General features: G+C 37.1%; 1 protein-coding gene across 3 annotated transcripts in view; it reads right to left on the bottom strand.

Moving 5' to 3' along the window:
- Positions 1 to 16,677, bottom strand: part of NGLY1 (N-glycanase 1) — a 62,908-nt gene that overhangs the window by 15,788 nt on the left and 30,443 nt on the right. For all 3 annotated transcript variants that reach the window (XM_042954471.1, XM_042954470.1, XM_042954472.1), the window contains 3 exons: positions 6,932 to 7,154; positions 2,902 to 3,023; positions 1,777 to 1,922 (listed from right to left, as the gene is read on the bottom strand). In XM_042954471.1, the coding sequence (XP_042810405.1) occupies positions 1,777 to 1,922; positions 2,902 to 3,023; positions 6,932 to 7,154 (491 nt within the window). The remainder of the gene's footprint in view (positions 1 to 1,776; positions 1,923 to 2,901; positions 3,024 to 6,931; positions 7,155 to 16,677) is intronic.

Below are 16,677 nucleotides of genomic sequence, written 5' to 3' on the forward strand. Positions count from 1 at the left end.
TTCAGAATATTTAGCTTTTTAAAACTTATCTACAAAGTTAATTTCATAATATTCAACTAATAAAAACTTTTTCCATTTTTACTGTATTAAATTCATATCAAATAACTAACTTTTGACAAAGGTACAAAAACAAGTCAATGGAAAAAAGATAACCTCTTCAACAAATGATGCTAGAACAATCTGTCATCTATCTGGCAAATAATGACTTTCGATCCACACACTGTACTATACACAAAAATTAACTCAAAATGGATGACAGACCCAAATGTAAAACTGAAAGTATAAAACTTTTAAAAGAAAACACACGAAAAAATCATTCTGACTTGGGCTAGGCAAAACTTGCTTAGCTATAACATCAAAAAGCACAATCCATCATTTCATCATCTATACGAATACTGAATCATTATGCTGTATATGTGCAACTATACAGTGTTATATGCAGACGATGCATCATTTTAAAAGGAAAATAGCACAATCCCTGAAAGAACAAATTGATAATCTGGACTTTCTCAGTTTTGTCTCTTCAAAAGTCACTCTGTAACAGAATGAAAAGACATGCCACAGACAAGGAGAAAATCTTTGCAAAGCATTTATTTGAAAAACGACTTATATGCAGAATATATAAAGAATTCTCAAAACTCAACAATAAGAAAATGAACAACCCAACTTAAAAAAAAATGGGCAAAGAGGAGGATGCATGGCAAATAAGCACACAGGGAGATACCCGGCATCATTTGTCATCAGGGAAATGCAAATGAAAACCACCATGAGATACCACCTCACATACCGACAACCACACTAAGTGTTAGCAAGGATGCAGAGAAACTGACAACTCTCACATACTGCTGGTGAGAATGTAGAACGGCACAGGATTCTGGAAAACAGCTTAGCAGTTTCTTATGGCTCTACCATATGATTCAGTCATTCTACTTCTAGGCATTTACCAAAGAGAAAAGACAGCATACAGCAATATAAGGACTTGTGTTTAAGTGTTTACAGCAACTTTATTTGAAATACTAAAAAACTGGAAATTATCTAACTGCCCCTCAACAGGTGAATGGATAAACAAACTAGGGTACATGCATACAATGGAATACTACTCAGCAATAAAAATAATAAATTATTGATACACGAGAATAACATGGGTGAATCTCAAAATAATTGTGCTGAGAAAAAGACACCAGATCACGCCCACCAAAAAGAGCATATATATTGTATTAATTCCATTTTATATAAAACTCTAGAAATGGGATGCTGGGGTGGCTCAGTTGGTTAAGTGTCTGACTCTTGATCTGGGCTCAGGTCATGATCTTACGGTTGTGAGACTGAGCCCCATGTTAGGCTCTGTGCTGACAGGGTGGAGCCTACTTGGGATATTCTCTCTCTCTCTCTCTCATTCCCTCTTCCCCACCCCCCCCCCCCCCGCTTGCATGCTCTCTCTCTCAAAAAAAATAAACACTAAAAAAAAAAAACCAAAACAACAACCTAGAAATCTACAGCGAGAGAAAGCAGATCCATGGTCCATGGTTGCCTAAAGAGGGGCAAAAAGGAGGGATAACAAAGGACATAAGGAAACTTCCAGATATAGTGCATATGTTCACTATCTTGACTACAAAGATGATTTCAAGGGTGCATACAAGTGACAAAATTTATTAAACTGTACACTTTAAATGTATGCTGCTTATTATATGTCAAATATATCTTCAAAAGCTGTTCAAAAAGGAAAGAAATTCTATTTTATTCTTAGAAAAAACCCTTTTTTTTCTTATGCTTTACCTCATCCTTAGAAAATGCTATGACATAGGAAAGCTTCTTGCCCCACCCTACTTCATAAAGGAGTGGCTTATCACAGACATCTTCACATGCATCACAGTGCAGCCACCGCTGCTGAGAAGGTGAATAGACTTCTGTCCAGACATGGTCTACTCAAGTAAGACACAAGAAAACAGCAGGAAGAAAGAATATAAAAGTTAAGTTTATAAAACCAGAATGATTTCCAACAACTACATACAAACTGCTAAGATGAGGATTGTATAATAATTTCTAACAGTCTAAATTTTAGCTAATAGGACTGAGCATTTTTGGGGCACACAAAACTCCAGAACATTTGTTTTCATTTCTCTCTTTGAAACCCTTAAAAATATTTTTGGAAAATGTCCTTTAAGGTGGTTAGTTTTAAGTGTCATTAAAAATTATGTGAACCATAACTCTAAAAGGGTGAACATATTGAACAACGGCATCAGAAACATGGGCCTCAGCTTTTGCTAATGCGGAGCTAATGCCACTTTGGAAACTGCAGTCTCTCTTGACGTTTACGACTCAGAACAGGTAGGAGGCCCCCCAAAGGATCTCTGGCTATTGATGTTCTATATTTGACTGTAAGAGAACAGTAACTCTTAAGTGAAGGTTTCATTTTATCCTACAAAACAACAGAAACACAAGAAAATTCTAAGAACAAGGAAAACAACTTTTTAACGTGTAGATGATAAATCATTTCTAAATAAGAACAACATAAATTTCACAAGGCTTTTATTACATTTTTTTTTGTACACTGAGGTTTAAGATTACTATGTCTTTTATACTAATCTCTACAAAAATAAAGGTTTCTACAGCATATTACATGTTATTACTCATACAGAAAAAGCACTGTTACAAATGTCATGGTAAATGGTTAATAAAAGAATGTTTATAGGCCATGTTTAAAGTACCAGGCAAAGTGGTAGGTGTACAACTCTATACAAAAAACTTACAAGGTTGGTATTAGTGTTATTTACAGAAGGCAAATGGGAGCTCAGGCTGACAAGGCCAGAAAGTAACAGACAAAAAGCGATGAGCCCAGACTGTAAACCCAAACCTGAAGTGTGCACAGCTCTACTACTTTGCTCACGCCACATTCCGTACCTGTATAATCCCAAACATAGCGAGCTTCAAACCCTAAGGCTCGACAGCACAGCGTAAAACAATTGGCCCACTCGCCACACCGTCCACATCTCGTTTCCAAAAGTTTCTCAGGGTTATTATACCTGTTTTAAAATAACCATAGTTATCAACTTTGCAACCAAACTCTGCAAAGGGACTGAAAGGGGGTGTTCTGCATGTAGGGCCGACTCAATCTGCACTGCAGTGAGTTCCAGTAATGAAGGGGATCCTTGGGATTCTGGCAACGGTGGTGGATTTTCAGGTTCTGTTTACCTGGCCCTGAAGATGATGTATTTTTACAGTCTGAGGGTGAAGATTAAAGCTTTTATGATAGTTTTGTACATTCGGGGGACTTGTCCTATAGCTTTAATGTTCACTGAAGTATGTTTTCTTTTAGAATTTAGTTTGTCTTGCTCCCGGTAAAGTATTTGCTTTTTTTTAAAACGATGAGCATAACACTGGGATTCAGTTAAGTTTGTTATGTTTCGTTGTCAGTTTTTCCTGAAGTATTATTTTGCGTTAATAAGCAATGGTAACTTGCTGGCATTTTATTCAAATGTATGGTGATTTTGCTGATTTTGTACCTTTATTAATATTTGCTTTTTAATCATGTACTATATGGAACTTCATTCCTAATTGTGGTTAACATCATGGCTTGCTTTTTCACTACAGTCCCATTATTAGCTTTATATTACATGCATGGTATGAGATGAAACTCACCAAAAATTTGAAAATAAAATAAAATAAAATAACCATAGAAAAGCCTTGATTCATTATCATAATCAATAATTTAAACAATTTATATTACCTCTGTGCTAAACAGCAACATTTCTTAATTTCACATTTTTAAAAATTAATTTTTTTGTTTTTTCTTTTTTATTATCATTTATTTATTTATTTATTTATTTATTTTTAATTTACATCCAAGTTAGTTAGCCTATAGTGCAATAATGATTTTAGGAGTAGATTCCAGTGATTCATCCCCTTTATATAAAACCCAGTGCTCATCCCAACAAGTGCCTTCCTTAATGCTCCTTCCCATTCAGCCCATCCCACCACCTTTAGCCCTCTAGTAATCGTCAGTTTGTTCTCTGTATTTAAGTCTCTTATGTTTTGTCCCCGTCCCCAAAATTATTTTTAATTGAAATATAGTTGACATACAATTTTATATTAGCTTCATTTCACATACTTAAATAATGATTAAAGAGCCTAGAATATATGAGGCATTGTGTTAGAATCTATAGTGGAAAATGGTTAAACAGTGGTACAGCCTTAAAGGAGTTTACAGGCATTAACAGGAAGAAGGCAGAATGTGACAAAACCATATGCAACAGGTCAGATTTAGTGTTACAGAGTGTGGTTGGGAGGAAAGTTTGTATTTGAACTGGGACCTGAAGGACAGATAAGATTTGGACAGGCAGAGATTCTCTAGGAAATCTGCTTAAAGCATTAGTATTATTCTAACAAGTGGTATAATTAGCTCATGTATTTAAAAGGTAAACAACTTTAACAAACTACTCAGTAAAGATTTTAAAACTTAAGTGAACTCAATTCTACTTAAAACACTACTATTCTGGGGGCGCCTGGGTGGCTCAGTCCGTTGAGTGTCCAACTTCGGCTCAGGTCATGATCTTACAGTCTGTGAGTTTGAGCCCTGCGTTGGGCTCTGTGCTAACAGCTCAGAGCCTGGAGCCTTCTTCAGATTCTGTGTCTCCCTCCCACTGCCCCTCCCCTGCTCATGCTCTGTCTCTCTCTCTCTCAAAAATAAATAAAAACATTAAAAAATTAAAAAAAAAAATAAATACTACTATAGTGTAGAATGATCTTTTTGATGGAACTTTTTTCTTCTTAACCACTTAAAGGTGCTTGCTAATTTGGAAATTATTTTTTGAAAGTGTTTGCCACAATCTTTTAAAAAGTTACTGTAATTATAATCATAAAACTGGAGAACACCAAATTTTGCATAATGCATTGAGAAGGATTTCACTGATAAAGCTAAGCAAGAAAAGTGCCCTAGCTGAGCAGAGATGTTGGCCATAAGCTTGTAGAAGGAAACCACTGCATGAATGAATTGGTTTTGCAATGATAAGTTTGCCTTAAACAGATGCCATTAAACTACTTAATTTAAATAAATTTATGACCAACATAATTAAAAGTAATTGAAAACAGATGTAAATTAAAAAAAAAATTTTTTTAACGTTTATTTATTATTGAGAGACAGACACAGAGCGTGAGCAGGGAAGGGGCAGAGAGAAAGGGAGACACAGAATCTGAAGCAGGCTTCAGGCTCTGAGCTGTCAGCACAGAGCCCGATGCGGGGCTCGAACTCACAAACTGCGAGATCATGACCTGAGCTAAAGTCAGTTGCCCAACCAGCTGAGCCACCCAGGCGCCCCAAAAACAGATGTAAATTTACATGAAGCAATAACAGTGGCAGAATTAGCACATCCTATGCCTCCTCTATATACTACTTGTGCCAAGTTGCATAACCAGCTTAGCCTAGAATTAATACTGTTCGTCATCCCAACTCTATATGTAGGACAAAACTAAGTCCCTATGTGTCCAAAATGAGGTATTTCGAAACTTGGTATCTTTTCTTGACTGATGATACGACCAATGTTTATAAGTATTGCCAATTTAAAAAATCTGATAAGAGGCTTGTGAATTAAAGGATGAAAAAAGTTAATTGAAAAGTTCAAACTTCCTTAGTTTAAAATTTAAATAATGAGGATACATTAGATTGGGTGGGGAAGGCACCTGATTAAAATTCTGTCGTTAATATGATGACATTATACTTCTACCTTCCATATTAGCATCTGATGATTATTTTATGTACCTCATTGTGTTTACTATCACAATGTATCAGTAGTATTATTAATGTCATTAGTGTTATTTTTATGTACTATCAATTATTAATAAAGTTATCAGAAAGTTACAAGTTATGTAATTAAAAGAACAATACAAGATTTACAGCATTAGGGCAGCTGGGTGATTTAGTCAGTTAAGCAACTGACTCTTGGTTTCGGCTCTGGTCATGATCTCGCAGTTTCATGAGAGCCTTATGTTGGGCTCTGCACTGACAGCGTGGAGACTGCTTGGGATTCTCTCTCCCAACTCACTCTCTGCCCCTCCCCCACTCATGCTGTCTCTTTCAAATAAGAAACTTAAAAGAAAATATTAAAAAAAAAAAGATTTATAGCATTAAATGTGCTAAGACCACACTTTATTTATTTATTTAAATTTATTAATTTATTTATTTTTCAGAGAGCCCAAGCTGGGGAGGGGCAGAGAGAGGGGGACAGAGGATTTGAAACAGGCTTTGCACTCACAAGCTGACAGCAGTGAGCCTGATGAGGGGCTCTAACTCATGAACCATGAGATCACGTCCTGAGCCCAAGTTGGATGCTTAACTGACTGAGCCATCCAGGTGCCTCTACACTCAATATATGCTAGAGAAAGAGTAAACAAAATTTTCCTATAAAAAGACAGTAATTGGGGTGCCTGGGTGGCTCAGTCGGTTAAGTGTCCAACTTTGTCTGAGGTCATGATCTCACGGTTTGTGAGTTAGAGCCCCACGTTGGGCTCTTTCTGACAGCTCAGAGCCTGGAACTGGTTTGGATTCTGTGTCTCCCTCTCTCTCTCTGCCCCTTCCTTGCTTGTGCTCGGTCTCTCTCCATCTCTTTCTCTCAAAAATAAATAAACAATCAAAAAAAATTTTTAAGACAGTAATTACTTTAGACTTTGTAGGCCATATGGCCACTGTTGCCAGTATTCAACCTTGACATTATAATGTGAAAGGAGTTACAGACCATAAGCACACAAATCAGAATAAATGTGTTCCAGTATTTACAAAAATAGGATGTGGGCTGGACTTACCCTACCAGCCATAGCTTGCTGACCTCTGTCTTAGAGGAATATATTTCTAATAATTAAAAAGCTCATTTAATAAAAATTCTTTTCTAACCATTCCATTAAGAGATCACTCTGACTTTACTGTCCAGTGGACACTCACCTTGGGAATCGATTGCTGAACTGGCATGTATCACAGTAATGATCTTCTACTCTGTTCGCACCCCACTTCAGTTCATCATCATTGGGAAATAATGATTCACCTCTAGACTTAGTCTGGCCACCACATTTGCTGCACAAAATGTCATTCACCCATTGAAAAAATTCTTCCTTAAACCAGTGTAAAAGCTCCAGCAGAAGAAAATCCTCCTCACTTACATCAGTACCTGAGAAGTTAAAACAGAACCAAGTAAGATCTGAAGCTGACAAAAACTAAAAATACACACACACACATATTTTATTCTAAAATATGGAGCTGAAATATATGAAAATATAAGATGATCTAAAAGGTATTCTCAAACATGATGCAAGAAAAGAACTGTCAGCATATCGTGAATCAGGATGAAATACGACATACTGCCTTGCACATTTATAGCAGTATGCCATTTACCACCGTAACTGACATTATGTACTAAAGTGAGCTGAACATAACCACCTCTCAGGGAACTATGGTTAATGTGGAATTGATCTTGAAACACAGGGAGGTAAGAAAATCATTCTGATTCTTAAAAATATTTAAAAATGACTATATTCAATTTGTTATCAGGTATATATACCAGTAAACATGAAACAATCACAAAATCACAAGCAGAAATCAGAGAATTCCAGACGCCTAAAAAATCACCCTATCAACTTTTCTTAGTCTTTCAACTACACAATGTAATCTATCTGTGGACACTCACCACACATCAACTAAAAAGAGAACGATGCCTACAATGTATGTAACAACCCCAGCAGGTATGTATGGCCTGTTAATATTATATCTACTTTAAAAAGATTTCTCTTGATCATATTCAAGACTGTGGTATCTTTGGAAAGAAGGGAAGGAGAGGAGAAATGAATCTAGAAGACATATCTAGGGAGTTCTCATTTCTATCTTTTCATGTTTTATTATTAAGAAGTGATAATAAAACATACTTGAAGGAAATATATGGCATAACGTTAAGATCTAATAAAGTTCAATGCTGGTCATAGGTGTTTTTGTATTTCTGTTTGATACAGTTCAAAATAGAAAAAAACTGTATTATACAAAAACCTAGAGACTATAAAGGCTAGAAACAGATTATGTTCCCGGATGGGAAAACAATATTCTAAAGTTGTTAATTATCTACTAATTAATCTGTAATTTAATGTAATACCAATTAAAATTAAAAATAATTACAAATTTTATGTAATTAAAATTTATAAAGTAATTTTTCATAAAATTTGACAAACTGCAAATTCACATGAAAGACAAAATGGTCAACATAACTTTGAATAAGAACAGTAAGATAAATTCATCTAATACATGTCAAAACACATTACAAAATCACAAAAATAATTAAAATATTGTGATATTGGTGAAAAATAGACAAAGTAGATTACTGAAACAAAGGAAGACTCCTGAAAAATAGATTTTTAAGTGATACATAATGTCTGATGAAGTTAGCCTTTCAAAGTAGTTCTAAGAGGATGGACGATTCAATAAATGATTTGGGGGGCGCCTGGGTGGCTCAGTAGGTTGAGCACCCGACTTCAGCTCAGGTCATGATCTCACGGTTTGTGGGTTCAAGCCCGATGTCGGGCTCTGTGCTGACAGGTCGGAGCCTGGAGCCTGCTTCAGGTTCTGTGTCTCCCTCTCTCTGCCCCTTCCCCGCTCATGCTCTCTCTCTGTCTCTCAAAAATGAATAAACGTTAAAAAAATTTTTTTTATAATAAAAATAATGATTTGGGTACAACAGAATTTACATAACATACTGAGAGGAGGAATACTATAAAGGCAGAAATTGCAAAAGAACACGTTTATGGCTTTGTAGTATAGAAGGGCCTTCTTAAGCAAGATGCAGATTGTGAAATTAATAATGGAAAAAAAATAAATTTTCTTATATTAACTTTGTAACATGAATTTCAAAAGATATACCACATGAAATTAAAGAACACTACATGAAATTAAACAAAGAACACTACATGAAATTAAACAAAGAACACTGGGAGAAAAAAAAGTAATATGTTTAACAAAGAAAAGTACGCAGAATATATATAGAACTTCTATAAATCGTTAAGAATATTAGCAAACCCATTAGATAAATTCAAAGTCCATAAAAGAAGTCCAATAATTTCATTAAGTGGAAACAAATACTCTCAAGACACTTTTTATGTACACTGGAAGGCAATTTGTTTGGCAAGATCCATTACAGTATAAAAGTATCAACACATCCTTGACATTTATATTTATCCCAGAGAAACACTTGTGCATATATATACACCAGGAGGCATGCTTTACAGGAATTCTCACTGCAGGAATACTTAGAATAGAAAAAAAAATGGTAAATAATCTCCATGTTTATCAATAGGGAACTGTATACATAATAGTACATGCATACTATAGAACACTATGGAGAGTTAAAAAGATTTTTAAAACACATTAGTAAATGAAAAACATCAAGAAACTGAAGATATATGGGATGATAAATTTTATGTAAATCCACACAGCTTAAACTATTTTTACACGTAACTATGGGTGTATTTCCTATGTATTAACATACGAAAAGATATGAAAAGGAACACATCATATGATAATAGCTGTTAACCTATGGAAGAGATGTGACTGATTGGCAGGGAGAGTCTAGCTTCTTTTTTTTTTTGAATGCATTTTTAAATAAAGTTTATTTATTTTTGAGAGAGAGAGTGCGTGTGCTGGGGAGGGGCAGGGAGAGAGGGGGAACAGAAGATCTGAAGCTGTCAGCACAGAGCCTGATGCGGGACTCAAATCCACAAACCATGAGATCATGACCTAAGCTGAAGTTGGATGCTTAACTTGACTGAGCCGCCTAGCTTTCCAAATCTAGCTTTACTTATATAATATGAAAGTTGGTATTAGATTAAAAATGAGCTTGAGAAATATAGCACTGCCATCCTTCTCCATCAAGTGCCTACAGCAGAGTAATCTTTTTAAAAATGCAAGGTAGATTATGTCACTCAAAACCCTCCAATGGGTTTCCATCTCACTCAGGATACAGTTCAGTTTCTACTCTTGCCCTTTCTTACCACAGTTGGTCTCCTCTGGTAGGCTGAAAAATGGTCCACCAAAAGATACGCATATTTTTTTTTAAGATAAGCATATTCTAACCCCTGGAGTCTCTAACTCCTAACATAGCAAAAAACCAAAAAACAAAACAAAACAAAACAAAACTTTGAAGATATGATTAAGGATATGGAGATGTGGGATTATACTGGATTATCTGGGTGGGCCCTAAATGCATGCTGTACCCTTAAAAGAGGGAAGCAGAGGGAAATTCTACACATACACAGAAGGTGATGTGATAGTGGAACAGAAAGAGATAATGAGACCCTGTTGACACCTTGATTTCAACCCAGCGATTCTGATTATGGACTTGCGGCTTCCAGAACTGCAAGTGAATACATTCCTGTTGTTTTAGGTCACCAAGTTTGTGACCGCTTGTTACAGCAGACACAGGAAACTAATGTACCCCCTTTACTTCTCTGATCTCTGTCCTGTTCATTCTGTGGCAGGCACCACGTCCTCCCTGCCATCCTTTATAGGGACCAAGCTCACCTGCACCGCGGGGAGCCTTTGCAGTTGTTGGTTCCCCCTAACTGCAGTGGAAATCCCTGCTTTCCAGAGAAGACTTTCCTGACAACTCTATACAAACAGCATCCTTCCTAGTCACTCTCTATTCTGTTATCCTGATTTGTTTGTCTTCCCAGCACTTATCACTACGCGCTATATTTGCGTATTGGGTTTTTTTTAGTCTCTCACCCAATGACAGCAGACTTTGCTCTGTTCACTGCTGTATCCCCAACACCTTGAACTGTGCTTGTCATGCAGTAAATACCTGAATGAATGGTGGAAGGACTAAACAAACAAGTCTCATAATATTACTTAGAATTAATACTGTTCACCAAATAGTCATTATCAAAATGGGAAAAGAAGGGCAAGGAAGACAGAATACTTGTATTTCTGCATTCTAGGTACTGCAGCCTCCCAGCCAGAAGTAGAACTGGCACACAGAGTGTGAGGCCCACCGGGGACAGTGCTCCTTGATGAAGCAATATCCTTAATTATGGCTCAGAGAAATGCAAGTGGAATCCTGTCTGTAGAGGATAAGAGCTCAGAAAGCTCAGAGTTATGGGGCTTAAAGGAAGGTTTGACTTAGATGCTAAATTCTTTTTTGTTGTGTGCCTGTGTTTGGTTTTTTTGTTTGTTTGTTTTAGATTGTAAATTCTGGGAAAATATGGAGAATATATTAGAGTGTGGAGTGTATATTTTAAAATTATAATCAAGACTTCAAGGGGGTGCCCGGGTGGCTCAGTTGGTTAAGTGCCTAACTCCTGATTTTGGCTCAGGTTGTGATCTCATGGTTTGTGAGACTGAGCCCTGCATTGAGCTCTTCTGACAACATGGAGCCTGCTTTGGATTCTCTCTCCCTCTCTCTGCCCCTCCCCCGTGCACTCTTTCTCTCAAATAAATAAACCTAAAAAAAAAAAAAAAAGACTTTAGATTAATAAATTTAGCATCTTCAAAAACAACATACGAATAGATTTCTGGTAATTTTTCAGTGACAAAAATAAAATCAACAACTTTAGGTCTTAACTCCATCCTATGAAAACCAGACATTAGTGTACAAAAGAGGGAATAAGAAGAGAACCCATTGGGGCGCCTGAGTGGCTCAGTCGGCTGAGTGTCTGACTTTGGCTTAGGTGATGATCTCGTGGGTTGGGAGTCTGAACCCCACATTGGGCTCTGTGCTGACACCTTGGAGCCTGCAGCCTGCTTCAAATTCTATGTCTCCCTCTCTCTGTCCCTCTGTCACTCGCAAGAACATTAAATAAACATAAAAACAAAAAGAGAAGAGAACCAGTAAAACATCTGTCTAGGTAGCCTCATCCTTAGACACACCTTAATACTCAACATTTTTCCTCCCATGTCTTCATATTCAATTCAGTAGGCCAACATACATTTTATTTCACTTTTCTAAAATGACAGGGTTCTTCCTCTTCAAAATAGGTGTTTCACCTATATTTGGAACACTCAATCATGACAACTCTTCAGTCTTTCAAGCCAGAGCTATGAAATCACACTTCTCTGAGCCTCAACTATCTCTAAAGGTATCTCAGTGGGCAGTGTTCCAAGGTTCTCACTTCTGCTTCAAACCAGAACACTTTTCCTAGTCAGAAACCCAGAAGATTTAATTTGAGGAGGAAATGAAAAAACAAACAGATAACACACCAAAAAAACCCACAATGAAAGAAAATCACCAACCTGGACAAAGGAGGCTTTGTAATCATCTCAGTGCCAAAGGTGCTCCTTGCCATACAACATCCATCTGCCAATACTTTATTTACAGGATTCTGATTTATTTAGGATGGCAATGCATTAGCTAAAAAGACTACAGGTCCCAGCCTCCCTTGGAGCTAAATGAGGCCAAATGACGAAGATTGGTGTGAGATGCCAAGGAAGGCTGCTTCAAGAGAACAGGCTCAGCTTAGAGGTACCTTTTGCTTTCTCTGCTTTTCTTCTTCCTGATGCCTGGTCTGCGGATATAATGGCTGGAGCTTTAGCAGTCACCTTGGACTATGAGACGTAACTTGCGGAATGGAAACCATGTTTGCCGGCACCAAAAGATGAAAGAACCTAGGCTTCTGATAATGTCTCAGAGCCTACCAGTAGCATCAGACTGCCTCCCTCAATAATTTCTTACATGAGAAAATAAATCTTAAGCCACTGGGGTCAAATCCCATTGCTCACAGCCCACTCTAACCTGAAAAAATATAGCCATTATGTCTGTAATACCACTTATTTCACTATATATTTGGATTTCTCCCACTTATTACTCTTACTCTTTCATCTTTCAGTACCCTACTGTTTTTGTAGAACAGCAGCATCCAATAGAACTTTCAGCAATAATGGAAATAGTTCATATCCACACTGTCCGACAGGGTGGCCACAAATCACTTGTGGTTAATGAGTACTTAAAATGTGTTCATGTACTCATTAGTACATTAGTAACTAAAGAACAGGATTTTTAACTTTTTTAATTTAAGTGTGAGAGGATATATAGATAAATCTTAAGTCATACTCTGATGAGATGAAGTTATAGATGTCTTATCTTATTCCTATTTTCCAAATCTTCTACCAAAAAGCCACATATTACCTTTATAATTAGAGGGAAAACATGCCAGGCAAATGTCAGCAGGGACACTGCTGTGTCTCCCCTGCGGGGCTTAGCCCAATGACTCACACACAAAACACGCTTCAGTTAGTACCTATTAGACAGGCATTTATGTCAGGCATTATCTAAAGGAGCACAGTACTTTAAAGTGGACAGGGTCTTTGTAATCACATATTAATAAGCATTCTTATCTCATAAATAGTAAAAATCTATTAATCCAACATGAAGAATTGTCTCAAGGTCTCATAACAATGTTGCTGAATTTAGACTAAGGCCCAGACTGGTCATCAAATACAAGGAAATGACACAGTATAATACTATAATAAAGACAAAACTACCAAAATACAATGGGCAGCAAAATATCTTCATGATATATGTAAGAAGTGATTAAATGATTAAAAAAGGAAAAGAGACACACAGTTAATCCCTCTGAGAGACTTCTGGTTTTAGCTCTAACACGTAAAGAGCTTAGAGTTTTCATTCGCATTGTTACAACAGTAAAAAACTGAATAAACCAAAATCACTGACTTTTCTTGAGTTCAGAAGAGTTCACAGGGCAAACTGTCACCCTGAAATCTGGAGAAACAGACAAATACAGAGAATCACAACCAGCATCTGCTATATGGAAAATAAGCAACCAGAGTCATAAATTGGTAAGAAACACTTAAATGGTAATTTTGACAAACTGCTGGAGGCTGAATATGGACTAGCTTGAATAAGAAACACAGTCTTAGGAGGGATTCCTAACACGTTTGAGGGTTTTCCCTCCAAGAATTCCATCAGGTTTTCTTGGTAAAGAACCAAAAAAGAGGGGCTCCTGGGTGGCTCAGTTGGTTAAGCGACTGACTCTTGATTTCAGCTTAGGTCATCATCTCACACTTGTGAGATCAAGCCCCATGTTGGGCTCTGTGCTGACAGGGCAGCGTGGAACCTGCTTGGGATTCTCTCTCTCCCTCTCCCTCTCCCTTCACCTCCCCTGCTTGAATGTGTGTGTGTATGTGTGTGCACGCTCTCAAAATAAATAAATTAAAAAAAGAAAAGATTCCTTCATAGCTCTGGGAAGGAGAGGAGAAGATTAAGAATTGTAAAGTATACCCAGATTATTCTCTACAATTAAGGCCTATTCTTCAGGGAAAAAAGATTTTACCAGAGCCTTTTCTGAAGTGGGGAAAGGGGACTTCCCTGGTCCTAGCCGTCTCTAGCCTTCTTATCTTGCCTATGGGGGGGAAAAGTTAAGAAAGACTTGGGAAGGTCACAAGCCTGAGGATACAGGCCCACTAAAACTTAATTGAGATTTACTCAGAAGATGACAGAGGGCTTCTCCTCCCCTCTGCATTATACCAACAATGCTCTAGTGTAAAAAATATGGAATACACTAAAAGATACAGACTCTAAGGAGTTCTTAGAAAAGCCCAAAGACAAGAGGGAAGACAAGAATACCAGAGGAAATCTGAAGCTTCTGACACCTATGGCAAACATTAAACATAGCCCAACTCCTCATTAAATGGACATAAAACCTTACATAAAAGGCCTATTCACCTCAGCTCCTATTACCCAATACATCATGTCCAACTTCCAACAAAAAATATAAGATGTGCTAAAAGGCATGAAAAACAGTCTGAAGAGACAAAGCAAGTATCAGAACTACTCAGATATGGCACAGATTTTGGAATTAACAGACAAAAAATTTAAAATAATTATGATGAATATATTAGGTTTCTCATGAAAAAAGTAGACACCATGTAAGAATAGATGGATAATGTAAATAGATTTTTTTGTTGTTATTTAGAAACTTTTAAAAAAATCTAAAGGAAATGGTAGAAATCAAGAACACTTAAGAATGCCCTTCATGGGGGGTACCTGGGTGGCTCAGTCCATTAAGCATCCAACTTCAGCTGGAGTCATGGTCTCGCAGTTTGCGGGTTCGAGCCCCCACATCGCGCTCGGAGCCTGGAGCCTGCTTTGGATTCTGTGTCTCCCTCTCTCTGCTCCTCCCCCACTCATGCGCGCTCTCTCTCTCTCTCTCTCTCTCTCTCTCTCACAGAAATAAAGAAACTTAAAAAAAAAAAAAAAAGAATGAGCTTCATAGGCTCATCAGTAGGTAAGACGTAGCCAAGGACAGTGAGCTTGCAGATAGGTTAACAGAAACTTCCCAAACTAAAAATCAAAGAGGAAAAAAAAGAATAAAGGAAAAAAAAGAAAAGGGGCACAGGACATCCAAGAATTGCAAGAGAATCTCAAAATGGACCAGAGCACTAAGAACTGTGGGAAACTGAGGAAGAGATAGATGAAGGTAAAATAGAGTATCTTCATTTTGGAATACCAGAAGGAAAAGGGAGAAAGAAACAAAAGAAATATCTGACGCAATAATGGCCAAGAATTTTCCAAAATTAATGAGATTCCAAACCACAGATCTAGGAAGCTCAGAAACACCAACCAAGAAGCTGCACCTAGGCTTGTCATGTTCAAACTGCAGAAAACCATAGACAAAGAGAAAATCTTGAATAAAGCTGGGGATGAGGAGCTGGCAGGTGTGGGGGAACCTTAACTGTTCAAGAATAAGCATGGGGACCATAGCCAACTTCTGGTCATAAACAATGCAGGCAAGAAGACTGTGGAGTAAAATAAAGTGTTGTTGAAAGAACACTAGAACCAACCTAGAATTCTATATCCCAGTGATACTATCCTTCAAGCGGGAAGAAAAAAATAAAGGCTTTCTCAGGCAATGAAAAAGTGAGAGAATCACCTCTGACAGAGCTGCCCTGAAAGAAATATTAAAAAGAAGTTCTTCAGGAAGAAGGAAAAAGGTAAAGGTCAGAAACTCAGATCTAGAGAAAGAAAGTGTCAGAAAAGGAATATATGAAAGTAAAAGAGAATCTTGTGTTTTTCTTATCCGTGGCCTAAAAAGTAACTTGTTTAATAACAACAGCAATGTATTATTAGGTGATTGCAGTATATGACAGCAATGTCATAAGGACGGGAGGGAAGAATTGGGACAATTCTTTTAAGAGGTATCTGCACTATACATGACGAAGAATAGTGTTTTTGAAGGTGGACTTAGATTAGTTAAAACTGTTTACTAAAACTAAGGCAACCACCAAAAAAATTACATCATCCCCTAGAAAATTTAGTATTAAGAAATGATTTAGATAAAAGCTAATTACATAAAAACCCAAAGTAAAAATGCTGATGTTGGAAAAAGAACTAAAATTCTAAAACCATTAATGATAACAAATAATTATTGGTTGATGAGTGTGGCAGGTATCATTCTGAGCCATTTACTTGTTCTATCTCATTTACTTTTAAAAATCACCTTTTTTAAATAATTTTTTTACATTTATTTATTTTTGAGAAACAGAGTGAGACAAAGTGTGAGCGGGGGAGGCGCAGAGAGAGAGGGAGACACAGAATCCGAAGCAGGCTCCAGGCTCTGAGCAAGTGGTCAGCAACAGAGCCCGACGTGGGGCTCAAACCCATGAACTGTGGGATCATGACCTGACCCGAAGTCAGATGCTCA

This window comes from Panthera leo, chromosome C2, assembly GCF_018350215.1.
Source record: "Panthera leo isolate Ple1 chromosome C2, P.leo_Ple1_pat1.1, whole genome shotgun sequence".
NCBI lineage: Eukaryota > Metazoa > Chordata > Mammalia > Carnivora > Felidae > Panthera > Panthera leo.